The following is a 26,014-nucleotide window of genomic DNA, read 5'->3' as shown; positions in this document are numbered from 1 at the left end:
GGTCTAACAACTTAAGTATAGCGTGAAACAAGGTCAATAAAAAGTTGAAGAAAATGTATATAAAGACATTGAGCATAATAGGAAACCATTTTATAGATGCATAAGAAATGGAAGGAATAAAAACACACAAACTGATAAACTGTTTGTAGATTCTAAAATTTATTCTCAGACACAACAGATTTTAGCTATATTTACAAAACAGTTTGGCTTCACAAAAGGGGTGATAAGTTGTTCTAGTGATATTGTTCTAGTGCTATCCAGGTAACCTCAGATGCTGGAATCAAAACAAATTATACTGAAAAAGAACTATGCAAACTGGATCAAAGAAAAAGCATTGGGAAGAGATGGAATTAGTAATAATGACCGGAGTACACTTCAGCACTAACTTATAGTACCATTACATCTACTATGTACCAAGTCATATAAGTATGGGCAAATTCCTCAAGATTGGAGATATACTCTTATTAAACCTGTCTTTAAGGGAAAGGGGAATAAGATAAACCCACAGTCATACAGACCCTTAAATCTACTTTCATGTTGTGGAAAAATAATAGAGAAGCAATATTGGATAAATTATTTTCAGAACTGGAAAGGTTGGGACTTGAAACGACATAGCATGCATATGTTGAAAACAGATTATTACTACCTGTAACATGATGTTGTATAACAATATAGTAACAGCTATGAATGAAAAATTGTGCTGTGAAGTAATTCATATAGATTTAACTTCAGCATTTGACAGGGTCATACACAAAACACTGATCACTAAATTAGAACAACTAGGTAATGATTTATTCTTGATAAGATGGATACCTGCATGGCTTACAAATAGGACATGGTAAGTATCATACAACAACTGGACGGGTGAAAGTTTTAGTTACAGTCAGGGTCTCCTACAGGGCTTTCTCCTAGGCTCTTACTAGTTTAGATTGTATCTTTCAGACCTTTTTCATCTGAGGTGTTCCACAGTCTGTAGGGAGATGACCTGAAATTGGGTAAACTGATTACATGTGTTACAGATAGGGCATGTCTGCAAAAAAACTGACTAAATTGACTATTTGGGCACAGAAGAATCAAAAACTAAGCATACAAGGTACGAAACTGAAAAGTGAATACTTAATACAGCACACTGTAATTGAAACTGTAGATTCATTTAAAGACCTTGGTATATGGGTAGATCCAGCTATGAGTTTTTTAATCATATCAACTAATTAGTTAATGATAACTATAGAACTATCGGTTGTACGGAAATATTTATAAAGTCTAGGAAATCAGAAATGATGAAGCCATTGATCGTTAATTACATTACACCCAAACTTGAGTATGGAATAACAATATGAAAACCTTATAAGAAAACAAGCACAAATAAACTGGAAAGAGTGCATGGAAATATACTAAGAGCATGCCTATGGATTATGAAAGATTAAAAAATATCTGAACTTGTATGGTGTCTCTTATAAATATTTAAGAGGAGATCTATATAAGGCATTTGAAGACAACTGCCTCTGGGAATGCTTAGGGTTAACAAAATGTACTAGAGAATCATCAGACAACCTGTGCAGAAGATTCTATAGGGATGAGAAGTGTACTAATTGGCTCTCTGACAGAGTAGCTGATGCATGGAACAGACTACTAAATCACATTAAAGCAAGTACTAGTTTAGGTATTCTTAAGAACAATCTGGACACTTATTATGGGAACAACTGTTTTGATATACTGGCAGGCTAGAAGGGCATTAATGCCCATGCCTGAAATATTTGTATGTACAAGAGCAACACAGTCTCATAATTTGCATGATTCACTGACTGGAGATAGAACTGTATGGAGGAATTAAAATGATAAAAAATAAACAAGCACATGAATCTGTCTAGTTCCAACCTCACCACCACGAGTGTTGAGGAAAAAAATAAAAAACAAAAAAGTAGTGCTCTTAAAAACTTTGTTGATGAGTTCATTCACAATGTTGTTGAGTCTTTCGGCTTTTCCCGGTTAGGGGTCGCCACAGCAGAACTCCGGTCCGCTAATGATTGGTAGTGGACTTTTACGTGCCGAGTTACCAGCCCTGACGCACAACCTTCAACGTAGGTACGTCCATTCACGCATGTCTCCACGCAGAAGACGCTCTAGCTGAGAATCGAACCGGACAGCGTCTTACTGTGAGGCGACAACTCTATGATTCACAATAATTTCCAAAAATCATGTTAAGACCACTAATTTCTTTGTTTTTTTTTTTTATTAGGAATTAAAATGGTCACGTTAAGGGAAGACTATTAAAGAAAAAAATAATGTAACACTTGACAAAGTGCTACATATATGTAGACGGACTGAGATTTCAAGCATCTAGCTTAAAGAGTTATTTGGAATTTGGAAGTATGTAAAATACAGGCTGTGAGTGAAAAATGAGAGATAACAAAGCTTAAAATCAATACAATAAATAAAATTAAAAAATATAAATAAATAAATTGCTGGTGACCACATGATATCCAAGATGGCACCTTGTAATAAATGAGTAGCTGACACTGCCCTCAATGCAAGCAATCTGGCTAAAGGCATAGGAAGACACAACACAGAGCTATTAAGTGCGATAGCTATGAGAAAGTCAAAACTGAGTAAAGTGAAAACAGCAAGATTTTCATGTAGTGAATGCAAAGGAACAGAATAAAACAGAAGTTTATAGGCACTTTGGAACTGCACACTGAATGCAATACACTCTACATAGCACAAAGATTACTGCTGTTCAGAAAACTCTCTCACTACAGTAACAGTGTAGCATTTAAAACCGATATCAATGCACAATGCAATGCTGAATACCGCCTGAAACTGTTTAAGTAGTCATCTGTCTAACAAAGGGCACAAATTCTGTGATATCTTTTCAGATATTCTATGCAAAATTTGTAGCCTATGTGGCAGACTTGGATTTGGCTGTGAGAACAAATACAGAAATTATTAGCTGATGTTCTAGGTAGTGTCTATGAAAAAGTATTTAAAGCAACCTAATATACAGTGCTGCAATACTTGTGAGAACCTTGCATAATTACAAGAATTAATGCTGTGCAGTTGAAGAACAATTCAAAAATCAATACAGTTGGCAGCAAAAATGATGCTAATGACAGATCTATAAATCTGAAGAGGTAAGTATGTGAAACAACACAAGGGTAGCTTGCAGTCATAAAGCACCATATAACAGGGGACACAGTATCTGTGAAGCTCAGAAAGCTGCAAATGGAGCAGTAAGTGTGATGATACGGTAAGCAAATGAAATAAAAGAAGTGTACTTGAATGCTTGAGTTTCATGTAAAGGGATGAAGTATCTTAAGTTGTTCAAATACAACCAAGTGTGTTCTTCTGTACTGTTAGGAAGACAAGTCCAGTCCCTTGAACACAATCTGAGCAAGTGCAATAAATTAAACAATAAATGGGGTACCTGGCCCAAAGTTTTTTTGCCTTTTTTTTTTTTTTTTTTTGCAATAGACCTCGTGATCATGCAACATGCCACATTTCTGACAACGGGAAATAATGGCACACATCAGGGTTTGGTGTGTGAAGTAATTAATACTGTTTGTAACACCATGACATACAATACCTCAGCTTTGGGACTGCGTTTGTATATTTACAACAGAACTGTGGAACATAAGAAACTTGCAAAGCCAGCAATTAGCAACTGGAGGGATTCAGACTTCAGTCATAGAATGACCAAAGTTTTCTTGCTGCACTGCCTTAAATATGCACTTATCCAACTACAACAAAAATATTATAATACTACTCAAAACTTTAGGAAAGCATCCAGGAAGTCAGGAAAATTATAAAAGTTAATACAACAAACTCAAAACTGTCCAGGCAGCCAATGGTGAATGATGGACTATAGCATCTATAAAACTGATGCAGCCTCAAAAAATAAACTGCCCACATCAGTGGCAATAACAAAGCCTACGCTGAACATATATGAAGCAATAATGCATGCAGGTACTAAACTCAACACATAATCATTAGAATACAACCAGATCTGCAGCCATTCTCCAGCAGCTGTCTGCTCCTGATTTCATGTAAGACAATAGCTTTCAACTTATTTGACTTTCGGTAAGTAGCAGAATAAAAACAGAGAGTCCCAGAAAAGGAACCTGTACCAATCTAATAAACTGCAGAAGAACAAGTATTCAGAATAAAACATGATAAAACAAGATAAATCATTCAGCATTTGACTCACAGGCAACAGATTGTGCCAGCATATATTACTGAAGTTCCCTGACTGGATAGCCAGGAATATGAAGTGGACAGAACCTAACTGATCGCAGCAAAGCTTTTTAAAATGAGCCACTGAAATATACATATATGACTATATCAACATGAGTTAAATGTACAAAACAGTGACCATACAAACAAACAAAAAACAAACACACCCTCTACTTAAAAAATGGAAAAAAAAACCACCAAACCACACAAAAGTGAACCCTTCACAAAATAAACCATCAATACATTACATAAATACAAAAATACCCCTGCAATATAACTCCTATACCCCCTCAACTTATAGATATCAACTGTGAGACTGCACAGCGGTGATGAAAGGTCATATTCCCAATAACCGCTGTACCATCATTTGGTAAAACTAATAACCTCCTATATAAAATACCTCTTCTGCAACCTAACACACATTCAAATTCACACACCTACTCTTAATTGCAGCCCTGACATTGCCTAAACTACAAAGGAAAACATATACTTTCAGCATTTATTCATTAGCAGCAATACAACATTACATAGAAAACAAAAAAGCTTGCAAAACCAATACTGAAGCAATAGAAACAGTACTACAAAAACTCCCACAATAGTATACCCAACCAGCAAACCCTATTACATCTTAAACTACATTCTAGTAAAACATACCACACAATTTACTTTCTCAACCATCACACATATGAGCAACTGCTCTCTCACAACCACCAGAACTAGCTGACCAAATGTGTAATCAACCAATGCAGAGAAACCCATATACAAATACATGTATATATCTATAACTACATAACTATATATATATATATATATATATATATATATATATATATATATATATATATATGGGTCTACCTGAGATGGTCGACAGGCCATATGATCGAAACTCATTTGGTCGACAGGCAGATTTGCCCCCCTCCCCAATATTGTGCAACCCTGGAGTTGATATATATAGTTAGGGGGGTGTGGGGGGCTTCGCCCCCCACATAACATGCTTGTCGACCAAATGAACTGTCGACCAAATGAGTTTCGATCATATGGCCTGTCGACCATCTCAGGTAATTGACCTCAACAATTGGCTAAGCTTCTGGTGTCATTCTAAGGGGATCCAGTACTTGTCTGCCTGGGACAACATGATCGACAGACCACGATGCTTTGCCAGAGATGGCCTGCACCTGTCGTCCTTAGGATTCCGAATACTGGCTAAGGCTCTTGCCACCCCTATAGTGCCTTTTTTAGGCAAGGTTCAAATGAAAAAAATTCACCACCGTAACAGGTACAAGCAAGCAAAATCTGAGGGTAATGCTACTCAATGCTAGAAGTCTAAACCTCAAAATGCACTCACTCGAGGCACTCCTTAAAATGGAGAACATGGACATTTGTGCAGTGACAGAGACCTGGTTCAAAGCTTCAGAGAGCACCCCTGCATTACCAGGCTATAATTCATACCATACCTTTCGGCCACCTAACCCAGAACAAAGCATTAAAGGCGGAGGCGTGTCCATATTCATTAAGGATATCCACACCTCCAGGCTAGTTTGCACAGCAAAATGCATCCGAGATTATCCAAGTGCAACTAACTCTGGGCAAGACCGCAATCCAAACTGTAGCTTGCTACAGACCCCCCACCATGCCCCAGGATTCCCACTCCTCATTTCTTGATACACTGGAAAGTATTAGGGTACAACCCAACACCCTAATAATGGGCGATTTCAACTACCCCACCATTAACTGGGAAAACTACTAATGTACCAATTCTTTTGCTCAACGTTTTTTAGAATTCATAAATTCCAACGCCTTGGATCAACTTATTTACACCCCCACCAGGGGCAGCAATATCCTAGACCTGGTCATTACCAACATGGGAAACCGGTGTTCCACACCAGAGGTCAATTCCTCGTTGGTCAGATCCGATCACAAGCTAATCAGCCTAGACATCCACCCCCACCTCCAATTAGGGAAACCATCGTAAAAAACTTCTCCAAAGCCAACTTCACACTTCTTAAGACAGAAGTGGCAAACTTCATGACACCCATGCAGGCGGACAACACAGGTATGACTGCTGAATCCTACACAAATGCACTTTATAAGCACTTACACGAGTGCATGGATCATGCTATCCCTAACAGAACCAAGATGTTATCTTCCAAAAAAGGAAGCCAATCTGGTGGTCCTCTGCCATAAACAAACTCTACAACAGAAGAAAGAAAGTGTTGCAAAAAAGAGTAAAATCCCATGACTGGAGGAACTCCCTGATTAACCTCGGTAAGAAGCTGAGATCCCTCATAAAATCCTCCAAAGCTAGTTACGAAAACAAAATTGCCACTGACTCTAAAGACAACCACACAGCATTCTATAGCTATGTCAAAAATCTCAATGGGAACACTCAGATCTGCTCTGAGTTACAGCACAATGGCACTAAATATACAGAACCAACTGATATTGCCAACATCCTAGCAGATAGGTTCAGTGCTAACTTTACCCCCCTCTCATCCCCTAGAGGGCCCATCTCTATACCGGAAGAATGCAAAGTTCCTATAATCACGGCTGCACAGGTAAAAAACACACTCTCTAAAGCCAAGAACACAGCATCCATGGGACCTGACAATATCCCAGGCTGCGTTCTACACGAACTACAGAATGAACTGGCACCCTACCTAAGTACCATGTTCAATCACAGCCTCACTTCAGGCTTTGTACCCACTGAATGGCGCACCGCAATGGTTATCCCACTCCACAAAGGGGGAGCCATGATGGACCCCGGGAACTACCGCCCCATTAGCCTGACGAGCCTGGTCTGCAAGGCCATGGAATGTATCATCATGGAACTCATAAACAAAGACATTGGTAATCTCCATACTCTGGACCCTACCCAGTTTGGATTTGTAAAAGGCAGATCATGTCTCCTAAACCTGATTGACTTCTTTGAAGCAGTCACCAAATCCATAGATGACGGTAAAATGGTTCACACAGCTTATCTAGATCTCGCCAAGGCTTTCGACACCATCCCCCACTCTGGAATTATAGATAAGCTCACTAAACTAGGTATAAATCCCTATGTCACAAGATGGGTTGCCAACTGGCTCACGGACAGAACCCACACTGTGAAAGTAGCGGATTCCAAATCCGACTTCAGACCAGTGACAAGTGGAGTACTACAGGGTTCAGTCCTGGGTCCGCTCCTATTTGGTATCTACTTCTCTAAAGTGCAGGCTAACACAGAAGGTCTTTGGCTAACAAAGTTTGCAGATGACTGCAAACTAGGAGCCATAACTGAAACTCCTAACGATGTGGACAAACTACAAAAGGGCCTCACTGAGACAGATACCTGGTGTCAAAGCCATGGCCTGAAGCTCAATGCCAAAAAGTGTATTGTCATCCCCTTTGGTAAAAACTCTGTACCTATGAACTACCACATAGCTGGTAGTCTACTTAATGCCGAAAATGTGATGAGACCTTGGGACACAGGTGGACAGTAGTCTCTCCTTTGATAATCACATCGCCACAGTGGTCAGGAAATCCTTCTACGTGGCTCATCTCATCACAAAAGGATTCTCATCCAGAAAAAGAGGTCATTGTTCCTCTGCTCATCACTCATTAGACCCATTATAGAGTACAACTGGCCTTTTGGTATGTACCTCACAAGACATCTACAACAACTGGAAAGACCACAGAAATACCTCACAAAGAGGATTACTGGCCTCAAACAGATGCCCTACGCAGACAGTCTCAAAAAACTACAGCTTTACTCCATTGCATACCGCCTACTCAGGGGCGATCTCTGCCTAACATACAAAGCTATGTCAAACCCAGAGCTGTTGGACATGATCCACTTAAAGAAATCCCAATCCCTCCGAGCTACACGCTCTAGGGACCTAAACCTTGTCACCACAATAAACAGAACATGTTGGAGGGATAGATTCCTGTCCCAGAGACTTCCCATACTCTGGAACAGACTACCTATCTATGTCAAACAGAGCTCCTCATTAGCACTCTTCAAGAACAATCTTGATGATTAGATGGGAAATGGGAAATTCACCCCAGGGATCACTTCTGTGGCTCTGCTCGACAGGGGCACAGGAAAACAGTTTTCTTGGGTGGCGAAAGCCAGGGTACATTTTTTGGCTAGGCTTATATAGGTCCTAGGGTCAATAGCCTAGTACCTACCTATGAACCTACGTATATATATATATATATATATATATATATATATATATATATATATATATATATATATATATATATACACACACACACCTATATGTAAATGTGTGTGTACATACACAGAAAGTCATACACATTTTTAAGTGCTAAATATTGCCAGTACTAAAAACCAGAAGAGAAGAATTTTCCCCTACAACCCATTTATTTTGTGGCAGGCAAGAGCCCTACAGACCCAATGACAGGGAGCACTGCCATCGCCCACCCAATTCCAGTTGGGTTTATAAATTTAAGGCTGTAACCCCTCTGCGTGGGCCTGTAACCACCCATGGTCTGGCATGAACTGGATGTTAGAGAGGGTGGGTCACTTGCTTCTTCAAGTGATGCAAGCTCTTAGGACTCCACTCCCCCTTGAAGCCAGAATTCCTATGGGAACTTTGGTCTCCAGCACAAATTCTACAAAGCGAATGAGTGCTTGGAAATACAGCCTGCTTTCTCCCCCTGACCAGAGGTCACCGTGCAAAGGTGACAAGCTTCCCTCCCACTTGAAACCAGCATTCCTGTGGGATCTTTGTTCTCCAGCAAAAATTCTGTTAAGGAAATGAGTGTCTGGAAATGCAGCCTACCTTTTCCCCTAAACAGAGGTCAATGCGTAAAGCTGACCAACTCCAATAAGAGCCAGAGCCACTAGTCAACTTCAGGTCACCTGAGTCAGAGTGGTAGCTCTCTCTCTCTCTCTCTATGCCAATGGAGCTTATACATCAAACTAAAATGTGACGAGTAATCATGGACCAACAATTTTTATTATTTTCACAGATCTTATACAAAATAACAAAGAAAAAAAAGCATAGGGCAAGTTCCTTACCATACTCCATATTAATTCCAGTAGATTTCTAAAAGTGATAAAAGTGGACCTTTTCAAATATCAGTTCATCTTCTGGTTCTTGGTAGGAAAGAACCACCATTCACTACATATATATATATTTTACTTATCTGTTACCTTACTAAAACTAAGGCACCATGAATAGTAACTTTTATTTAACCACAACCTAGAAACATTTAATTGATTAAGTGACTTGGTCAAAAATCACATACAAGCAAATGGAGATTACAGGAATCACATTTTGATCAAAAGGATACAGTTTATGTGCAGCATGTTGTCTCAGCCTACTAAAAACACCACCAAACCAATAATGATCTTAAAGGTAATGCAGGATCCCAAGCAAGAATGAAAATGATTGAAGCCTAGGGATACTGACTCCTGTTAATAAGCAATGCTAAATAGCATTCTTAGGAATATAATATAATATGCAGGAAGGAAAACAAAATTGAATGGTCATAAAATTACATTCAGTAAAGGATGAATTGTATGTTCCTTGCCAAATCTTAAATCATCCTCCATTTTCTAGTGTTGTTATAAGAACTAAACAAGATACAAGCAAAGGGAACACGCTATCATTTAGGAAATAAAATCATTTTAAGTTAGTCACCTTTTAGCTTTCTGCAGCAGCTGCAGAGACAGTTCTACTGCAGGACATGCCCATCTGGTAAACTGCCACATAGCTGTTCCTAGGTTTCTGATTCAGTTATTGTAAAAACAGATTATGCACATTAACATCATGACATTCATTTTACTCAAGTAACCAATGTCATATACTAGCTACAGGAATGAATTGAAACAATTTAATTTCTGTTAAGAGAAATGAATGCACCTCGAAGACAATAAATTACTTACAGCTTAGTTATCATACTCTGATAGAGTGACCTTTGCTTTCCCATGTTTAACAGGGTTACTTAAGTAGGTGCTCTAATACTCTGACAAGTCCATACCTTTCCATCCACAGCCACTGGTGGCTGGTATTCCTCAGTTTGCCACAAACCAAACAAAGCCAAGTCATCTTTATCACTGTTCTCTGGTTCTGCTAACCGTGCCTTTCTTGATCTGTTAGACTGCCCTTTTACCATCTACATTTCAAGAAAAAAAATAAGAAAAATTATCAATAATGTTTTTCAACTATTTGCCTTAATGCCCCCCCGTCAAAAAAAATCAGCCCTAATCCAAGAAAACGTGAACTAATACAACAGTACAGCTTTAGAAAACCGAAGAGAAATACTATCGAGAGCTATAAGGATGACATCTGCTCTAAGAATCATATATTTAGATGCATTTTACATGTATGTAAAACACTGCTCTTGCATACAAAAGTACAGCTGTATACACTTACCATAAATGTAGATGTTCGAGTGTAGTCACTGTTGCACTCATCACACTTGGGTTATCCGCCAGCAGGTAGCCCCTCAGTCGACCTGAATACCAGAGACTTAGTATTTCTGTGTCAGTTGCTTTTGCTTCAGAACTGACGTCCAGTCATCAGGGGTATAAAAACAGGCAGCTGACGCCATTACATCAGTTTATTTTGCCCCAAATGTCAGAAACACCCAAATAGGGAACTAAGTTATGGTGGAAAAAACACCACCAGTAAAAAGTAAATAATAACAGCCCTGTAAGGGGTGAGTAAGAGAATAGAGAAGGAGAGAGAGAGAGAGAAGGTGGCTGGAGGGTGGGAAACCAGGACTGCAACAGTGAATATACTCAAACATCTACATTTACGTTAAGTGTACACACCTGTACTATGTTCTTCGTGTTTCACTGTTGCAGTCATCACACTTGATGAAGAATGGGTGGAGGCAGTCAGGAAAAGTTGGGGCTGGCTAGTATGTCCTGCAGGACTGCTGTTGCAAAACCCGCCCTGGATTTGGAAAAGCTAGGCAAGTGGTAATGCTTGGTAAAGGTGTGAACAGAACTCCAAACAGCAGCTTCCAGAATGTCCCTGGTAGGGACTCCCCTGAGGAATGCTGTAGAGGTTAAAGTTGCCCTAGTGGAATGTGTTCTGACCCCCAGAGGGGGTGGTTTCCCATGGTGTTTGTAACAGAAATGGATACAGTGTGCTATCCATTTGGAGATGGTTTGTTTTGATATGGCCTTGCCCTCTCCCCCTGGTGCAAAGGTGACTAGTAACTGGTCAGATTTCCTGAAGGGCTTAGTCCTATTAAGGTAGAATCTGAGCTGTCTGTGCACGTCTAAAGAATGCAGGATCCTTTCCACCTTATTTTGAGGATTAGGGAAAAAGGTGGGCAAATGGACGGCTTGGTTGAGAGCCACACTGGACACTACTTTAGGCATAAAAATAGGGTTAGTCCGGAGGGAGACCCTGTCAGCATGAAAAATAATGAAGGGTTCCACAGCCATAAGTGCTTATAGCTCAGACACTCTTCTAGCTGAAGTGATGGCCAGAAGCAAGGCTGTTTTTCCAAGAGAGGAATTTTCACTCTGCTGATGCTGCAGGCTCTAAGGGTGGGTGGGTGGGGGTGAGGGGGTAGCGTGTGTTTTTCCAGCACAATGTTAGGGTCCCAAAGCAGAGGTGGGGACTCTTCTTGGTGGCCTTAAGTTGTTAGCCCCTCTCAGGAACTATTTGATAAGGGGGTGAGAGAAGAGAGGTGGCTCAGTGCTGTAATGAGCAGAGATGGCAGAGGCATGGATCTTAATGGAAGAGAAGGATAGGCCTCTGTGGAGTAGGTCTGCTAGGTAATCCAAGATGAGAGGTAAGGAGGGCTGTGCTGAGTCCGCTCCTTTAGAGTGAATCCAAGAACAATACCTTTTCCACTTATCAGCACAGGATTTCCTTGTACTGGGTCTTCTGGCTTCAAGAATGACATCCAGCACCTGCTTGCCTAGGCTGGCCACTGGAGGAGAATTCAAGGAATAAGCCAGGCAGCAAGGTTCAAGGTTTGCAGCTGCGGGTGCAAGATCTGTCCCTCCTGCTGAGTGAGGAGGGTTGGGATCTGGGGTAGGTGCCATGGTGGCACCGGTGACAGTCTGCACAGTAGTGGGCACCAGTGTTGGCGTGGCCAGTCTGGGGCAATCAGGATTGCCCTTGGTCTTTCCTGTCTTATCTTGAGTAGTACTCTTGTAAGAGGCGGCAGACGGGGAAATACATAGATTGAGTGGTTTACCCACTGGAAGGATAGGGCATCCACTTTCCAGGCCTTGCTGTGAGGTGGCCTGGTGCAGAATTGCTGAGCTGGTGATTTTGGGGGAGGCAAATAGGTCCACCATCGGGGTACCCCATTTCTGGGTTAGAAGGCTGAAGGTGTTGAGGTCTAATTGCCACTCTTGTGGGTCTAGGAGATTTCTGCTTAAGTTGTCTGCCAGAGAGTTTTGTTCGCCTGGCAGGAACTGAGCTTGCATGTGAATATGCATAGCCAAGGCTGTGTTCCACAGGGTCATGGCTAACCTGCAGAGTGGGTAACAGTGGGTTCCCCCCTGCTTGTTGATGTACTATATCATTGTGGTGTTGTCGTTTTTTAGTAGAATGGGCCCTGGTGAGAGTAGGGATTTGAAGGCTATCAGAGGGTGCTAAACAGCTAGCATCTCTTTTTGGTCGATGTGCAGATGAATTTGGTTTGGGCTCCAGGAGCCCTGAATGCACCTGCCGTCCAGATGTGCCCCCCAGGCATAGTCTGATGCATCTGTGGTTAGGGTCTGGGCTGCATGGGGTTGTGTAAAGGGAAGTCCCTTGTTATGGTTGCATGCTACTGCCCACCAGAGAAACTCTGTCCTGAGACAAGGTATGATAGGTATGACGGTATCCAGGTTCTGAGAATGTTGGCACCAAAGACTTTTTAAGTACCACTGAAGTTTCCTCATATGCAGTCTGGCATACGGAATTAGTAGAATGCAGGAGGCCATGAACCCTAGAGCCTTCAGGATTTTCCTTGCAGATAGTTGGGTTCTGGTGGCCTTTTGAGAGAAGTAGTCTGTCAGATAGGCTTTTTTTTCTGGAGTAAGGAATGCCACCCGGGATGCTGTGTCCAAGCTTGCTCCCAGGAATAAATCTTTTGACTGGGGCTAGTTTTGATTTATTTTCGTTGATAGTGTACCCCAGGGAGGTTAGAGGCTCCTTTACAAATGTCAGGTGCTGCAACAGCTTTTCCTGACTGTCTGCCTGAATGAGGCAATTGTCCAAGTAAGGGTATATTTGAATCTTTCTCTGTCTGCAATAGGCAATGGCTGGAGCCAGGCATTTTGTGAATACTCTGGGAGCAGTGGATAAGCCAAAGGGAAGTACAGAGAACTGATAATGCATAGATCCCGGTCTGAAACGTGTCCTGCATGAGTCCATGATGGGGATGTGCAGATAGGCATCCTTTAGGTCTAGGCTGGCTAACCAGAAATTTTTGGTCAGCATAGGGAGAAGCTGCTGCAGGGTGACCATTTTGAATTTTGATTCCACCAGGAAGGTGTTAAGGTGTTTAGAATGGATAAATCTAAGATTGGGTGCCAGGTGCCCTCTTTTCTGGGTACAAGGAAAAGTCTGGAATAAAAACCTTGGCCTTCCTGTTCTGCAGGAACAGGCTGAATTGCCCTTATGGAAAGCAGGGATTGAACTTGATTTGGTGCCTCTGCCCACTGGTTTGGAGGAAGGTCTGGGAACCCTTTTGGGGTAGGCAGCGTGTGGGAATAAAATTTGTAACCTTGGGATACTATGTTGAGGACCCATTGGTCGTTGGTGATGGAGGTCCAGTTTTTTTGCATGGTGGGCAAGTTTTCCTCCTAGGGGCATGAGCAATTGGGCAGAGGTGAGGAGTGGAGTTGAGAAGTCATTGTGAATTCTTTCCGTAAGGGGGTGGCTTAGCACTCTATGTTTTAGAAGTGGAGGTACTCCATTGCTTAGATCTCTGCATATCCTGAGACTGTAATCTGGGGGGTCTGTTTCCCCTAGGTCTAAATTGAGGTGACCTTGAGGGGGGCTGGAAAGGACCAATGTTTCAAGGGGCAATGCCTACTGAATCTTGGAGGCTGCACTTGCAAAAAATCTTTGACTGTCTGCATAGACTTAGCCTTTTCTTCCATCTATTTTAAAACCTCTTCTGCTTTGGTGCCAAACAGATTGTCCTTGTTCAAATCATGTTTTGATTTGACATGGTCTAGCAAGGTCTGCTCCTTAAGCCAAGCATGCCTTCTAAGTACAGAACCTATGACTGCTGCCCTACAAGATGCTTCTAGGGCATCAAACCCAGACTGCAGGGTATGCTTGCTGACGTGGCTTGCAGAATGCATAAGCTCCTGCAATTCTTTATTTTCTGCACAGTCAGGAAAGGTAGATCATTTTTGCTTAAGTTCTATAGTATGTTGCTGGTATTTCAGCATGTGGAACTGGCAATTCAATGCTCTAATGGCAAGAGTTGCAGAGGTGTATACTTTTTTACCCCATCTGTCTAAAACTTGGGAATCCCTGTCTGAAGGGGTGGGATTCCTAGCTGTAGTTGCTTTTATTCCTTTAGGCCCTTGGGAGATGACCTCTTGGTCAGCAGTAGGATTTTTGAAAAGAAATTTGTGAGAGTCAGGGACTCTATAGTACCTGTCTGGTTTCCCTGGAGCAGGGGGTAAAGTATCAGGAGTTAGACTGGATTCCATAAAGACGTCATCCACAACATCCATTACAGGAGGGATAGCTAAGGGTCTGTGCTGTGGTAAATCTAAAAATTCCCTGAGTCTCTTTTTGGACTGAGGGTAATCCTGGCATTCCCAGTCGAAATGCTCTCTAAAAGTATGCAGGGTTTCACCAAAAAAAAAATCCTCTGGAGAGGAAGCCGAAGGAATGGATTCCTCTGCATCTGAATCCTCAGAGGCATGTCTTCATATTCAGAAACCTCAGAGTCGTCGGACTCTTGGTCAGTTAAAGCTGCTGGGGACATGTCTCTTTCTCTTAGCAGGGGAAGGCTGGCTTCCCCTAATCAGGTCTTCTGCCATTTTAAGCATTTGAGATTGTGACAAGGAAGCAGGCGCTTGAGTTTGGATCGTCATTTTTTTAGGCGTAGCTCGTACTCTTGGCCTTAGAAACTCGGTAGTTTTAGAAAGAACTGAAGACACGAAAGAAGTCGTCTGTTTGTGTCGAATATCAGTAATGCGAAGAACTTCCTCAGAAGCCAGTGCCTGCACAGCGGCTCCGGACTCATCCAAGGTAGAGACATCCGCAGGTTCCATAGTCAAAGAAAAGTCTCGTGGCATACCGGACTCCAAACGGGTCTCGGTAGCGGCATGCAAATCAATCGAAGTGGGTATCAGGGGCTGCAAGAGCGCCTCAATGAGTACCAGTGAACTGGCGACTAGCTTAACAGAAGCATCATCAACAGTTTTGAACCTGTGTGGTCTGTCTCTGTCTTTATCCTTACGTTTTTTCAGAAGATCGATAGACGGATGGCTTACCGAAGCCATTTCGGAATATGGAGATCGAGAACGAAAGTATTTAGCTACAATAAGGGCCCAACGACGAATAGTTCAGGCATTGAACAAGGCACAAAACCAACAGCGAGGTATGTCGTGGTCTGGGCCTAAACAGGTGATGCAGTAAGAATGGAAATCTTGGTGTGGCATTTGCTTTCAAAGGCAAGACAATTCTTAACTTTTTCTGACATCGGTTAGAGCAAGAAAAAAGGATCCCCAATGGGGTACTTAGCTTTAGAAGACTTCAGGATGATTCAATTCAGAAATGAAAACTCAGGTAGCGGCTGACCGGCACTTGTGCGAACTACTTCTGTTTCGGGCTCCTCGGCAAGAAAGACTGATGTAATAGCGTCGGCTGCCTGTTTTTATACCCCTGACAACCTGTCAGTCCTGAAGTGACAGCAACTGAAGCAGAAATACTAAGTCTCTGGTATTCAGGCTGACTGAGGACGACCTGCTGGCAGCTAACCCAAGTGTGATGACTGCAAGAGTGAAACACGAAGAACATTACGATACTTTTTGCTAAGTCCATGCAACAGCTGAAATTGTCTAGTAACAATATGCAATCACTTCATCTACATTTAACATAGCAACTCAATAACCATGCACTCCCTGCACTGTAAAACAAAAAGGGTAAGGTTTGCAGATAGTGCTTTTGCAGCAAACCCAGCAAATGAAGAAACACAGAACGGCACACTTACTAAAGGTGAACAAAGCACAGGCTCTGGAAACAAAGAATTTCAGATACAAGTGGAGGAAAACAAAACTCACCAAAAGAAAGACTATCAAGTAACTAAATCATGAAAAGTTTTAGTATGGCTGCCCTTCTGCACCTCACAACCGTTAATATATTTCAACCTCATCTTGTAGAAGGGATACTTTGCTACAGTGGAAAGCAAAGTTCTCTTCCTTGGCACAATACAGTGCAAACCTGGTGTCACAAATTATAACAGGGGTGTGAGGGAGGAGAGGCACAGGGTGCTGCATAAACAGTTTAACTGTTACAATAAATGCCTCCATCAAGTTCAACCTTCATCCTCTTGTGCATGGGCTACTGAGCTCTGCATTTAAAGCATGAATGAAATGGTGCAAGGCTTAATATCTACTATAATGACACCACAATCAGAGTGAATGTCTATCTTAGTAATTTAAGGTCCGTACATGTGAAAAAAACAGAGCCATAACTGGCTCATCTAGTGCCAAATACCAGTACCCTATATAGCACCGCACATCCCCTCAGGTCTTCAAGTGAAGAGCAATGAAAAGAAAAAGAGAGGGGGTTCAGTTTTCACAGTACCAGTACCACAGCTGTGCACCCCCCCACTAAATATATATATATCAACTCCAATATCGCACTACAGTGAGGAAAGGGCAAATACCCCTATCTACATTGTAGTGCAACCCCACAACAACAACTTCGAGTTCCAGTGTTTTGAAGTTGTGGACGTTCGTTATTATTAGCTTTCGACCACATGATATAGACCTAAAAGAATCAGTTCTTTAGCTACAACTACTTGGTCCTGCAACATTGCTGACAGGGTATTCTGTAGGAAAATTTTAAATCTGCCAACATTACACACTCAAAAAATCTTACCAGTTACCTCTCTGCTTCCCTTCCTACTGCCAGCATTTGCTATCTACCTGAGGAAATATTCTCTGAAGTCAGCTTGAGGCATAAAAATACCTATGCAAACATAACCAACCAAAAATCCTATATGTTCTGAGCTTTGTTTTATACTTGGAAGTCTTACAGATTTCCTCCCACTGCTTTTTTTTGCAATCTTCTTTCAAGTCTCTTACCAATATATTATATACCCTAAGTATCCTCTTTTATCAGCAGCTTTTTTTCTAGAATCAACTAAAAACTCTATCAAAGTTGGTCTTTCACTTGGCACTTCCCTATCCCTTTCTCTTTGCACCGATATCAATCACTGGTAAGGAAGGCAGCCTCTAACCTGCAGTCCAAACTTCTGGTTGGTCTCATCCCACTCTATTACTGTTCCTTCTCTAGTTGTTTATTCAAAATACATTGATTCCTTTCCCAGTTTTCAACAGTAAATTCTAGTCCCCTCTTGCCTATTTTCTATACTCCTACTTGCAGTCATCTCTACTGGTAAAATCTCCTTCCTCCATTCTCATATTGGCTTAGTTGTTAAAATATTTCTGCTTCTTTATGAATATAATATGGTTGTTATTCTCCTGAAGGATATGCATCCAAAATCTTACTCTTACTCTTACTGAGCTCTGCATTTAAAGCATGAATGAAATGGTGCAAGGCTTAATATCTACTATAATGACACCACAATCAGAGTGAATGTCTATCTTAGTAATTTAAGGTCCGTACATGTGAAAAAACAGAGCCATAACTGGCTCATCTAGTGCCAAATACCAGTCCCCTATATAGCACCGCACATCCCCTCAGGTCTTCAAGTGAACAGCAATGAAAAGAAAAAGAGAGGGGGTTCAGTTTTCACAGTACCAGTACCACAGCTGTGCACCCCCCCGCTAAATATATATATCAACTCCGATATCGCACTACAGTGAGGAAAGGGCAAATACCCCTATCTACATTGTAGTGCGACCCCACAATAACAACTTCGAGTTCCAGTGTTTTCGAAGTTGTGGACGTTCGTTATTATTAGCTTTCGACCACATGATATAGACCTAAAAGAATCAGTTCTTTAGCTACAGCTACTTGGTCCTGCAACATTTCTGACAGGGTATTCTGTAGGAAAATTTTAAATCTGCCAACATTACACACTCAAAAAATCTTACCAGTTACCTCTCTGCTTCCCTTCCTACTGCCAGCATTTGCTATCTACCTGAGGAAATATTCTCTGAAGTCAGCTTGAGGCATAAAAATACCTATGCAAACATAACCAACCAAAAATCCTATATGTTCTGAGCTTTGTTTTATACTTGGAAGTCTTACAGATTTCCTCCCACTGCTTTTTTTTGCAATCTTCTTTCAAGTCTCTTACCAATATATTATATACCCTAAGTATCCTCTTTTATCAGCAGCTTTTTTTCTAGAATCAACTAAAAACTCTATCAAAGTTGGTCTTTCACTTGGCACTTCCCTATCCCTTTCTCTTTGCACCGATATCAATCACTGGTAAGGAAGGCAGTCTCTAATCTGCAGTCCAAACTTCTGGTTGGTCTCATCCCACTCTATTACTGTTCCTTCTCTAGTTGTTTATTCAAAATACATTGATTCCTTTCCCAGTTTTCAACAGTAAATTCTAGTCCCCTCTTGCCTATTTTCTATACTCCTACTTGTAGTCATCTCTACTGGTAAAATCTCCTTCCTCCATTCTCATATTGGCTTAGTTGTTAAAATATTTCTGCTTCTTTATGAATATAATATGGTTGTTATTCTCCTGAAGGATCTGCATCCAAAATCTTACTCTTTCCATATTTCTAGGACATCCTGTTCTGTCATCCTCCCTTTCCACTCTGATTTATAATTTTCTGCTTAAGTTACATATATGAGCCTTAACTGCATATCTCTAAAATATCCATCAAATCAGGTAATCCTAAAACATGTTGCTCTAAGGAGAGAATCAACTTAACTCTTGTCCTCTTACCCTCCTAAATAAATTCATTTAACTCTTTATTAATTATTGTTCATAACTTCTCATCTGCTTGATAAACATGCTTTCTCTGCCTGACCTGTATATAAAACTAAAGGGACTAAACATTTTCACTGCTTGTATCTTATTATCCATGTCTCAATTTTTGTTTATTTAGTTTCTTCCCACATATCCTTAGCTGTCATAACAGAATCAACTTTAATCCATTCACTAGTGTAGTATTTCCCCATACTCTTGGGTTTTGCTGAAACAATTCATGTGTGGGTAGATAATTTACTGACATAGCCTTTGTTTTATATTATACTTTATATCCCCAAAAGACTCAAAACCATCTTAAAATGTTCCACATCAACAAAATGTCCTTTTCTGGATTTATCAAATACAAAATATAATCTGCAAATAAAGCTAATTTTTCTTGATCACCATACCAGTTATATCTTTGTAATTATGAGTCCCTTATTTCCTTTGCCAATGGCTATAAATATAAAACAGATTACAAAAGTGAAAGACAACATCCCTGTCTGGTTCCTCCATTCAAAAACAGCTTGTCAGAAAGACCTCTGACCCTTCATATAGTCTTCTAATTAAACCAATTATTCTACAACGTAATACAAATGCTTCAGTTGTCCTACTCATAAAATCCCAGTTGACACTATCAAATGCTTTCTCTGCATCAAGACACACTGACAATAGCAGTATTTTCTTATATTCTGCTTCTCTCTTGGTCATTACTGTTCTACAAATGCTGTAAAATGTTTGTTTCTCCAACACAAAACCAAACTGATCCACATCTAGCAATGCTGGCAACACGTTTGACATTCTTTTAAATAGTATAGATATAAACAGTTTATAATCATGGTTTAAAATTTAAATGGGCCAAATGAAGCTGAGTCAAAAGGTCTTTACCCTCTATGGGTAATACAGCCATCTTGGCTTCCTTCCAAGATGCTGGTACTTTCCCTCCTTTTAAAATACTGTTAAACAAGACCTTACAGGTATTTATCATTTTCTTCACTCCTAACTTTCGGTCTTCCACATGAATACTATGTTTCTGGAGACTTCCCTGTTGACTGATTATATATATCAGGTTTTTACCTTGAGTCTCATTGTCCTCTAACCTTGGCATATTAAGTCTTCAATAAATATTTCCACTTGTGCCTTTTCTTGGTATCCACATTCCTCTGCTTTATACAAATATTCTGAAATATCTCTAATATCTCAATGGAATATATGGTTATTATTTATTTATGTTTTTGTCACAGACTCATTATATTTGGCAACAACCACTTCTTCTTTATGTTGCCTAAGTTGTTGTGCTAAAAGTTTTTTTTTGCATGGAGTTGTCATAAAAATAGTTGCTTAACAGCAACCTTTCTAAACTTGTACATACTATCCAAGCATTCCCTTATTTACCATTTTGCTTCTTTTCTTGTTCTGTTAGATTCCCATTATTCTGTAATGCTTTAACCTTTCTTAGCCTAAATAATTTGTATTGCTTCTTTCCCACATCTCTGTTTTATTTCTACCCTATTTTTAAAAACTCCATTTTTATTTTATCCCATTCACTATCCCTTCTAAATAAATTTCGATATTTCCTAATAACTCTCAAATAATTTCCACTACCTATTCCTTAAATTCCTTTTTTTTAACAGGGAGGTACGCAGGTAGGAAAACACTAGTGTCTCATTTTTACTTCATTACCTGCATCTTTATCTTAGTTTTATCAGTGCATGATCTGAAATAGCTATTTGATGTCTGTTAAAGTGTTCAGTTAAATGCACATGCTCCTGTGAAATATATGTTTTAAAATCAGCCTTACCTAGCTATTGTATCTTGGGGCATAATATGTAAATTCTGTCCTAGTTCCAATTACTGAATTCACATCTTCCATACCAAACATTATCGTATATTTATTCAGAAATCTACACTTTAATTATCCCTGTATACACTGGGAAGCATACCCTGCCTTCAGCTTCTAGGCACATTTCCTGGATTTTATTAACACAGATGCCTTTGATCAGTTTGATCAGTTAGTGTGCACTCCAACATGAGGTTCAACCATACTGGACCTAGCTCTCACCAATATGGAAGAGCACTGCACCCCCATCACATCCTCACTGGTGAGGTCAGATCACAAAGCTGTCTCCTTCAAAATAAAAATCAACTTGGAAAAAACGGCAAAACCTGTTACAGTTAGGAACTATTCTAAAGCAAACTACATCTTATTAAGCAACAATTTGTCAAAATTCAATGCCCAACTAACCCCAAGTTCACAACAGCCTGTGCAGAATTGTTCACAGAAACACTCTACAAACATGTAAATGGCTGCATAGAGACCACTGTACCTGCCAAAAATAAGCTCAAAACAAACCACACTGGTGGATTGATCTCAGCAAGGTATATAACAAAAGAAAAAGGGTCATAGCTAAAATCAGACAGAAGAACTCTCATAATGACAAGACCTCACTAATTAAACTAAATAGGAAACTAAGAGGGCTAATTAAATCCAACAAGAGTAATCACGAGGTCATGATATCCTCTCAGGTTAAAGATAACCACAAGGCTTTTACAGCTATGTCTGAAAGCTCAAAGGTAACACACAGCCGTGTGTTGAACTAGTAGTAAATAGCACCACCTTCACTGAACTAATCTGCTACCTGACAAATTCAGCTCAAACTTCAACCCCCACTCCTTCCCCTGCCATCTCCCTGTGAAATCCCCACCAGCATAACCCCTCCAACTATCAACAGGGAGCAAGTCATTGTGGCATTAACTAAGGCCAAAAACACAGCCTTAATTAGGCCAGACAATATCCCAGGTTGTCTCCTAAACAGCCTGAAACATGACCTATCAAGACCACTTGAGTCACTTTTCAACTACAGCCTCAAAATAGGTTGGATACCGCATGAATGGAAGACAGCACTGGTTATTCCCCCAAAAAAAGGATGGACTATCAACTGACCCCATAAACTACAGACCCATTAGTCTGACTAGTCTAATACACAAAGCCACAAAACAAATGATCATGATAATGATCAGTGAATACAGTGGCAACCTACAAACACTAGACCCATCCCAGTTTGGTTTTGTCAAGGGAAGGTCATGCCTACTTAACCTAGTGCACTTCTTTGAGAAGGTAACTAAGGCAATGAATGAAGGGAAACTGGTGCATACTTTCTACCTACTTCTGGCAAAGGCATTCAATACAATACCCCCACTCAGGTATTGTGAATAAACTCCCTGAACAAGGCATAAGTCCATACATAACTTGCTGGACTATCAGCTAGCTTACAGATAGGATCCAAGAAGTCAGGACTGGTGAAAAACCCCTCCACCAACAGGCAGGTCACCAGTGAAGTACCACAGGACTCCATGCTAGCCCACTCCTGTCTGACTCACCAACTTCACAAACAACTGAAAAATGGGAACAATCAAATTCCTTCCATGACATCAACTTTCTGCAAGAAGGTCTAAGGCAAACAAATGACTGGTGTCAAAACCACAGATTAAAACTCAGTGCAAAAAAAGTGCATTACATGCTTTTGGGAAAACATCTACCAAGGCAAATTACTTCACTGATAAGACATCCTTAAGAGCTGGCCCAATAATTAGAGATATGGGAGGTCTATACACACTGAGGAGAGTGGATAAGAGTTGTTGACCGCAGCTATTAGCTGAGATATATAAGTATCCTGTTTTTTTTCCGATTATTTATACAGATTATTGTTTTTAACAATTAATATATAGCACTTTTATTGTCTGCTTTTTAGTCTTCAAGTGTATTTTATTGCTATTAACTAATCTGCACAAGTAACTGATTTGTCTGCAGTTAAAAGCATTCTGTATCTTTACAAATCTTTATCTGTTTGTGGCTTTCTCTAGTGCTACTGGCTGTAGGCTATTGTTTCTAGCTGAAGCCTCTCTTTATCTTGGCTAGATTGTGTTAATAGTCTGCTGAGTGGGGGCTGGTTCTTTTGTGCACTTGTAAAAAAAAAAGTTGTTCTTCTGGTATTTAAGCCCTAATTTTGATAGGGTTTCTGTCTATACACACTGAGCAGAGTGGATAAGAGTTGTTGACCGCAGCTGTTAGCTGAGATATACAAGTATCCTGTTTTTTTTTTTGATTATTTATACAGATTATTGTTTTTAACAATTAATATATAGCACTTTTATTGTCTGCTTTTTAGTCTTTGAGTGTATTTTATTGCTATTAACTAATCTGCACAAGTAACTGATTTGACTGCAGTTAAAAGCATTCTGTATCTTTACAAATCTTTATCTGTTTGTGGCTTTCTCTAGTGCTACTGGCTGTAGGCTATACATGGTGGCTTTGCAGTTGCCCGCCCCTACTGTAAATCTGATCTGTGACACTCCTCCCAGTCTAGTGTCATTAGCTCATTCTACCTAGTACAAAGATAATATTTGATAAGGCCTTCTGTTTCTCCTTTTTCCCTTTCAAAAAAAAAAAAAAAACTTTTTTTTCCCCTTAACCTCCTTGTGTTCTGACTGTGCTTCTCAAACATTTTGGAAATATAGAGCATATTTCAGAGCATTTATTATAACTGTAATTGCCTTAATATTGCTACAACTTAAGTGCTCTAGGTTGCACTGCATCTGAAGTGTTTGTGTGTTTTAGCTGCTTTTCTGTATACATAGACTTCTCTGTTTCTTTAACTAAATAAGCTCTGCAAAGTTGTTTTATTGCATTCCTGCCTGTATTTCTGAGTTTTTTTTGCACTTTTAAAATTTGTTTTTGCTTAGTTTAAGTGGTAGGCTACGCACTCAAGTGTGCTAGCCGAATTAAAGCATTTACTGTGTTTCTGTACCTAACTTCTGCTACTTTGTAAAAAAAAAAAAATCCTTGTTTCCCATCTTTACTGAACTAGAATAGTCCAGTCTTCAGGTATTGCTGATCTCTGGGCTGTGTCATAGATAGTTCCTGTGTTGCCCATATCCTTATTTGGATAGGAGGAAGCTTCTTTGTTCACCAGTGAGAGTGGGGAGCTCTGAGCAGTCTATCTGTCCCTTGAGGAGTGGTTCCAGCCCAGTGACCTGTAGCTTATTGGCCGTTTTGGGCCATTTCCTATCTCTTTCTAACCCCCTGCTTTAAAGCCAGCTTTAGCGCGCTTTTGCACTTGTAATTTAAAGTTTGTCCTGTTTGTTGCATTTACCTGTTGAGGTTACACACTCAAGTGCGCTAGCCTGTGTTACATATTTATTGCATTTTTCTGCTGTTTGTTGCAAAAAAGAAAAAAAATTATCCTTGTTTCCCATCTTTCCTGACCTAGAGTAGTCCAAATACAGGCTTTGCTGTATTCTGGACTTTTGGAAAGTTCCTGTGTTGCCCATTTCCTTTCTTGGATAAAGGGAGGCTTCTTTGTTCACCAGTGGCAGTGGGGAGCTTAGAGCAGCCTATCTATCCCTGGAGGAGTGTTCCCAGCACAAGAATCTGGTAGTCTGTTGGCCGTTTTGGGACAATTTCTATCTCTTTCAAGTCCCCCTGTATAAAACCCACTTTGGCACGGTTTGTGCGCTTGTTACTACTCAGCCAAGCTCCTCGTGGTGCTAGCAGCATAGAGGCTAAAAGAGCGACTGCTAACCTGATAAAAGTGTTTTTTTTTTCCAGCTACTACCTGGGCGTCTGTCCGATCTAGCTAAACTGCAAGTATTTCTGCTTCTTGAACTGTTTTAAACTGTTTAAAGTTGTTTTTGCACCTGCACTTTTAAAGTTTGTCCTGTTTGTTGCATTTACCTGTTGAGGCTACACACTCAAGTGTGCTAGCCTGTGTTACATATTTATTGCATTTTCCTGCTGTTTGTTGCAAAAAAAAAATGTTCCTTGTTTCCCGTCTTTCCTGACCTAGAGTAGTCCAAATACAGGCTTTGCTGTATTCTGGACTTTTGGAAAGTTCCTGTGTTGCCCATTTCCTTTCTTGGATAAAGGGAGGCTTCTTTGTTCACCAGTGGCAGTGGGGAGCTTGGAGCAGCCTATCTATCCCTGGAGGAGTGTTCCCAGCACAAGAATCTGGTAGTCTATTGGCTGTTTTGGGCCAATTTCTAGCTCTTTCAAGTCCCCTGTATAAAACCTGCTTTAGCGTGGCTTTGCGATTTTGCATAGCAGCATCGGGCAGCGCCACTTAATTGGGTTTAAACCATTCTCAGCTCCACAAAGTCTGCTCTTCACTTTTTCCCTTAGAACTGATCTAGTTCTCATAATAAACACCCTATTCCCACTCTAAAGCCTGGCACTTGCTCACTAAAGCAATTATACAAGTCAGCACTAAAAAATTAAAAGCACTACACCCTCACAAACTCCCCTTGAGTACTTTGTTCCCCATTGGCCCTTTTTTCAATTATAAAGGAATTCCCAATACTATTCTAGAATGTCCAAAGGTCAGTTGTCAATCTCCTCTCCGGTCCAGCTGGTGAATCTGGGAATCTTGAGGCAATGTTACAACTGCCTCATGTACACAGACAACCCTCTCCTCCTCCCAACAAATTCCAACACATGTGAGAGATGCAACCATATAGCCAAACTGGAGGCTAAGCTCTCTCAACTCAGTACTGGCGTAACCTGTCAGGAGGAGAAGGAAACCACACTCACTACAATTCCAGTCTCACATAGACCTACCACGACAACAAACCAAACACATAAACACAAAAACATACTCAGAGGCTCTAAATAAAAATCTGCCTAAGCAGCAGAGACCTCCAAAGTAGACACCCAAGCAACCGCTCCCCC

The 26,014-nt window shown here is 40.5% G+C and overlaps 1 protein-coding gene across 1 annotated transcript in view; it reads right to left on the bottom strand.

The window, feature by feature from the left end:
• The window catches only part of XPC (XPC complex subunit, DNA damage recognition and repair factor), a 1,641,424-nt gene that overhangs the window by 685,946 nt on the left and 929,464 nt on the right, over positions 1-26,014 (bottom strand). Inside the window, exon 12 of the mRNA XM_044078598.1 lies at positions 10,222-10,356. Coding sequence (XP_043934533.1) covers positions 10,222-10,356 — 135 coding nt within the window. The remainder of the gene's footprint in view (positions 1-10,221; positions 10,357-26,014) is intronic.

The sequence above is a fragment of the Protopterus annectens genome, chromosome 7.part1, assembly GCF_019279795.1.
Source record: "Protopterus annectens isolate FY-2018-M chromosome 7.part1, PAN1.0, whole genome shotgun sequence".
NCBI classification, from domain to species: Eukaryota; Metazoa; Chordata; order Ceratodontiformes; family Protopteridae; genus Protopterus; species Protopterus annectens.
The sequence above is the reverse complement of the archived record's forward strand: the minus strand, read 5'-3'. Positions and strand labels throughout refer to the sequence as shown.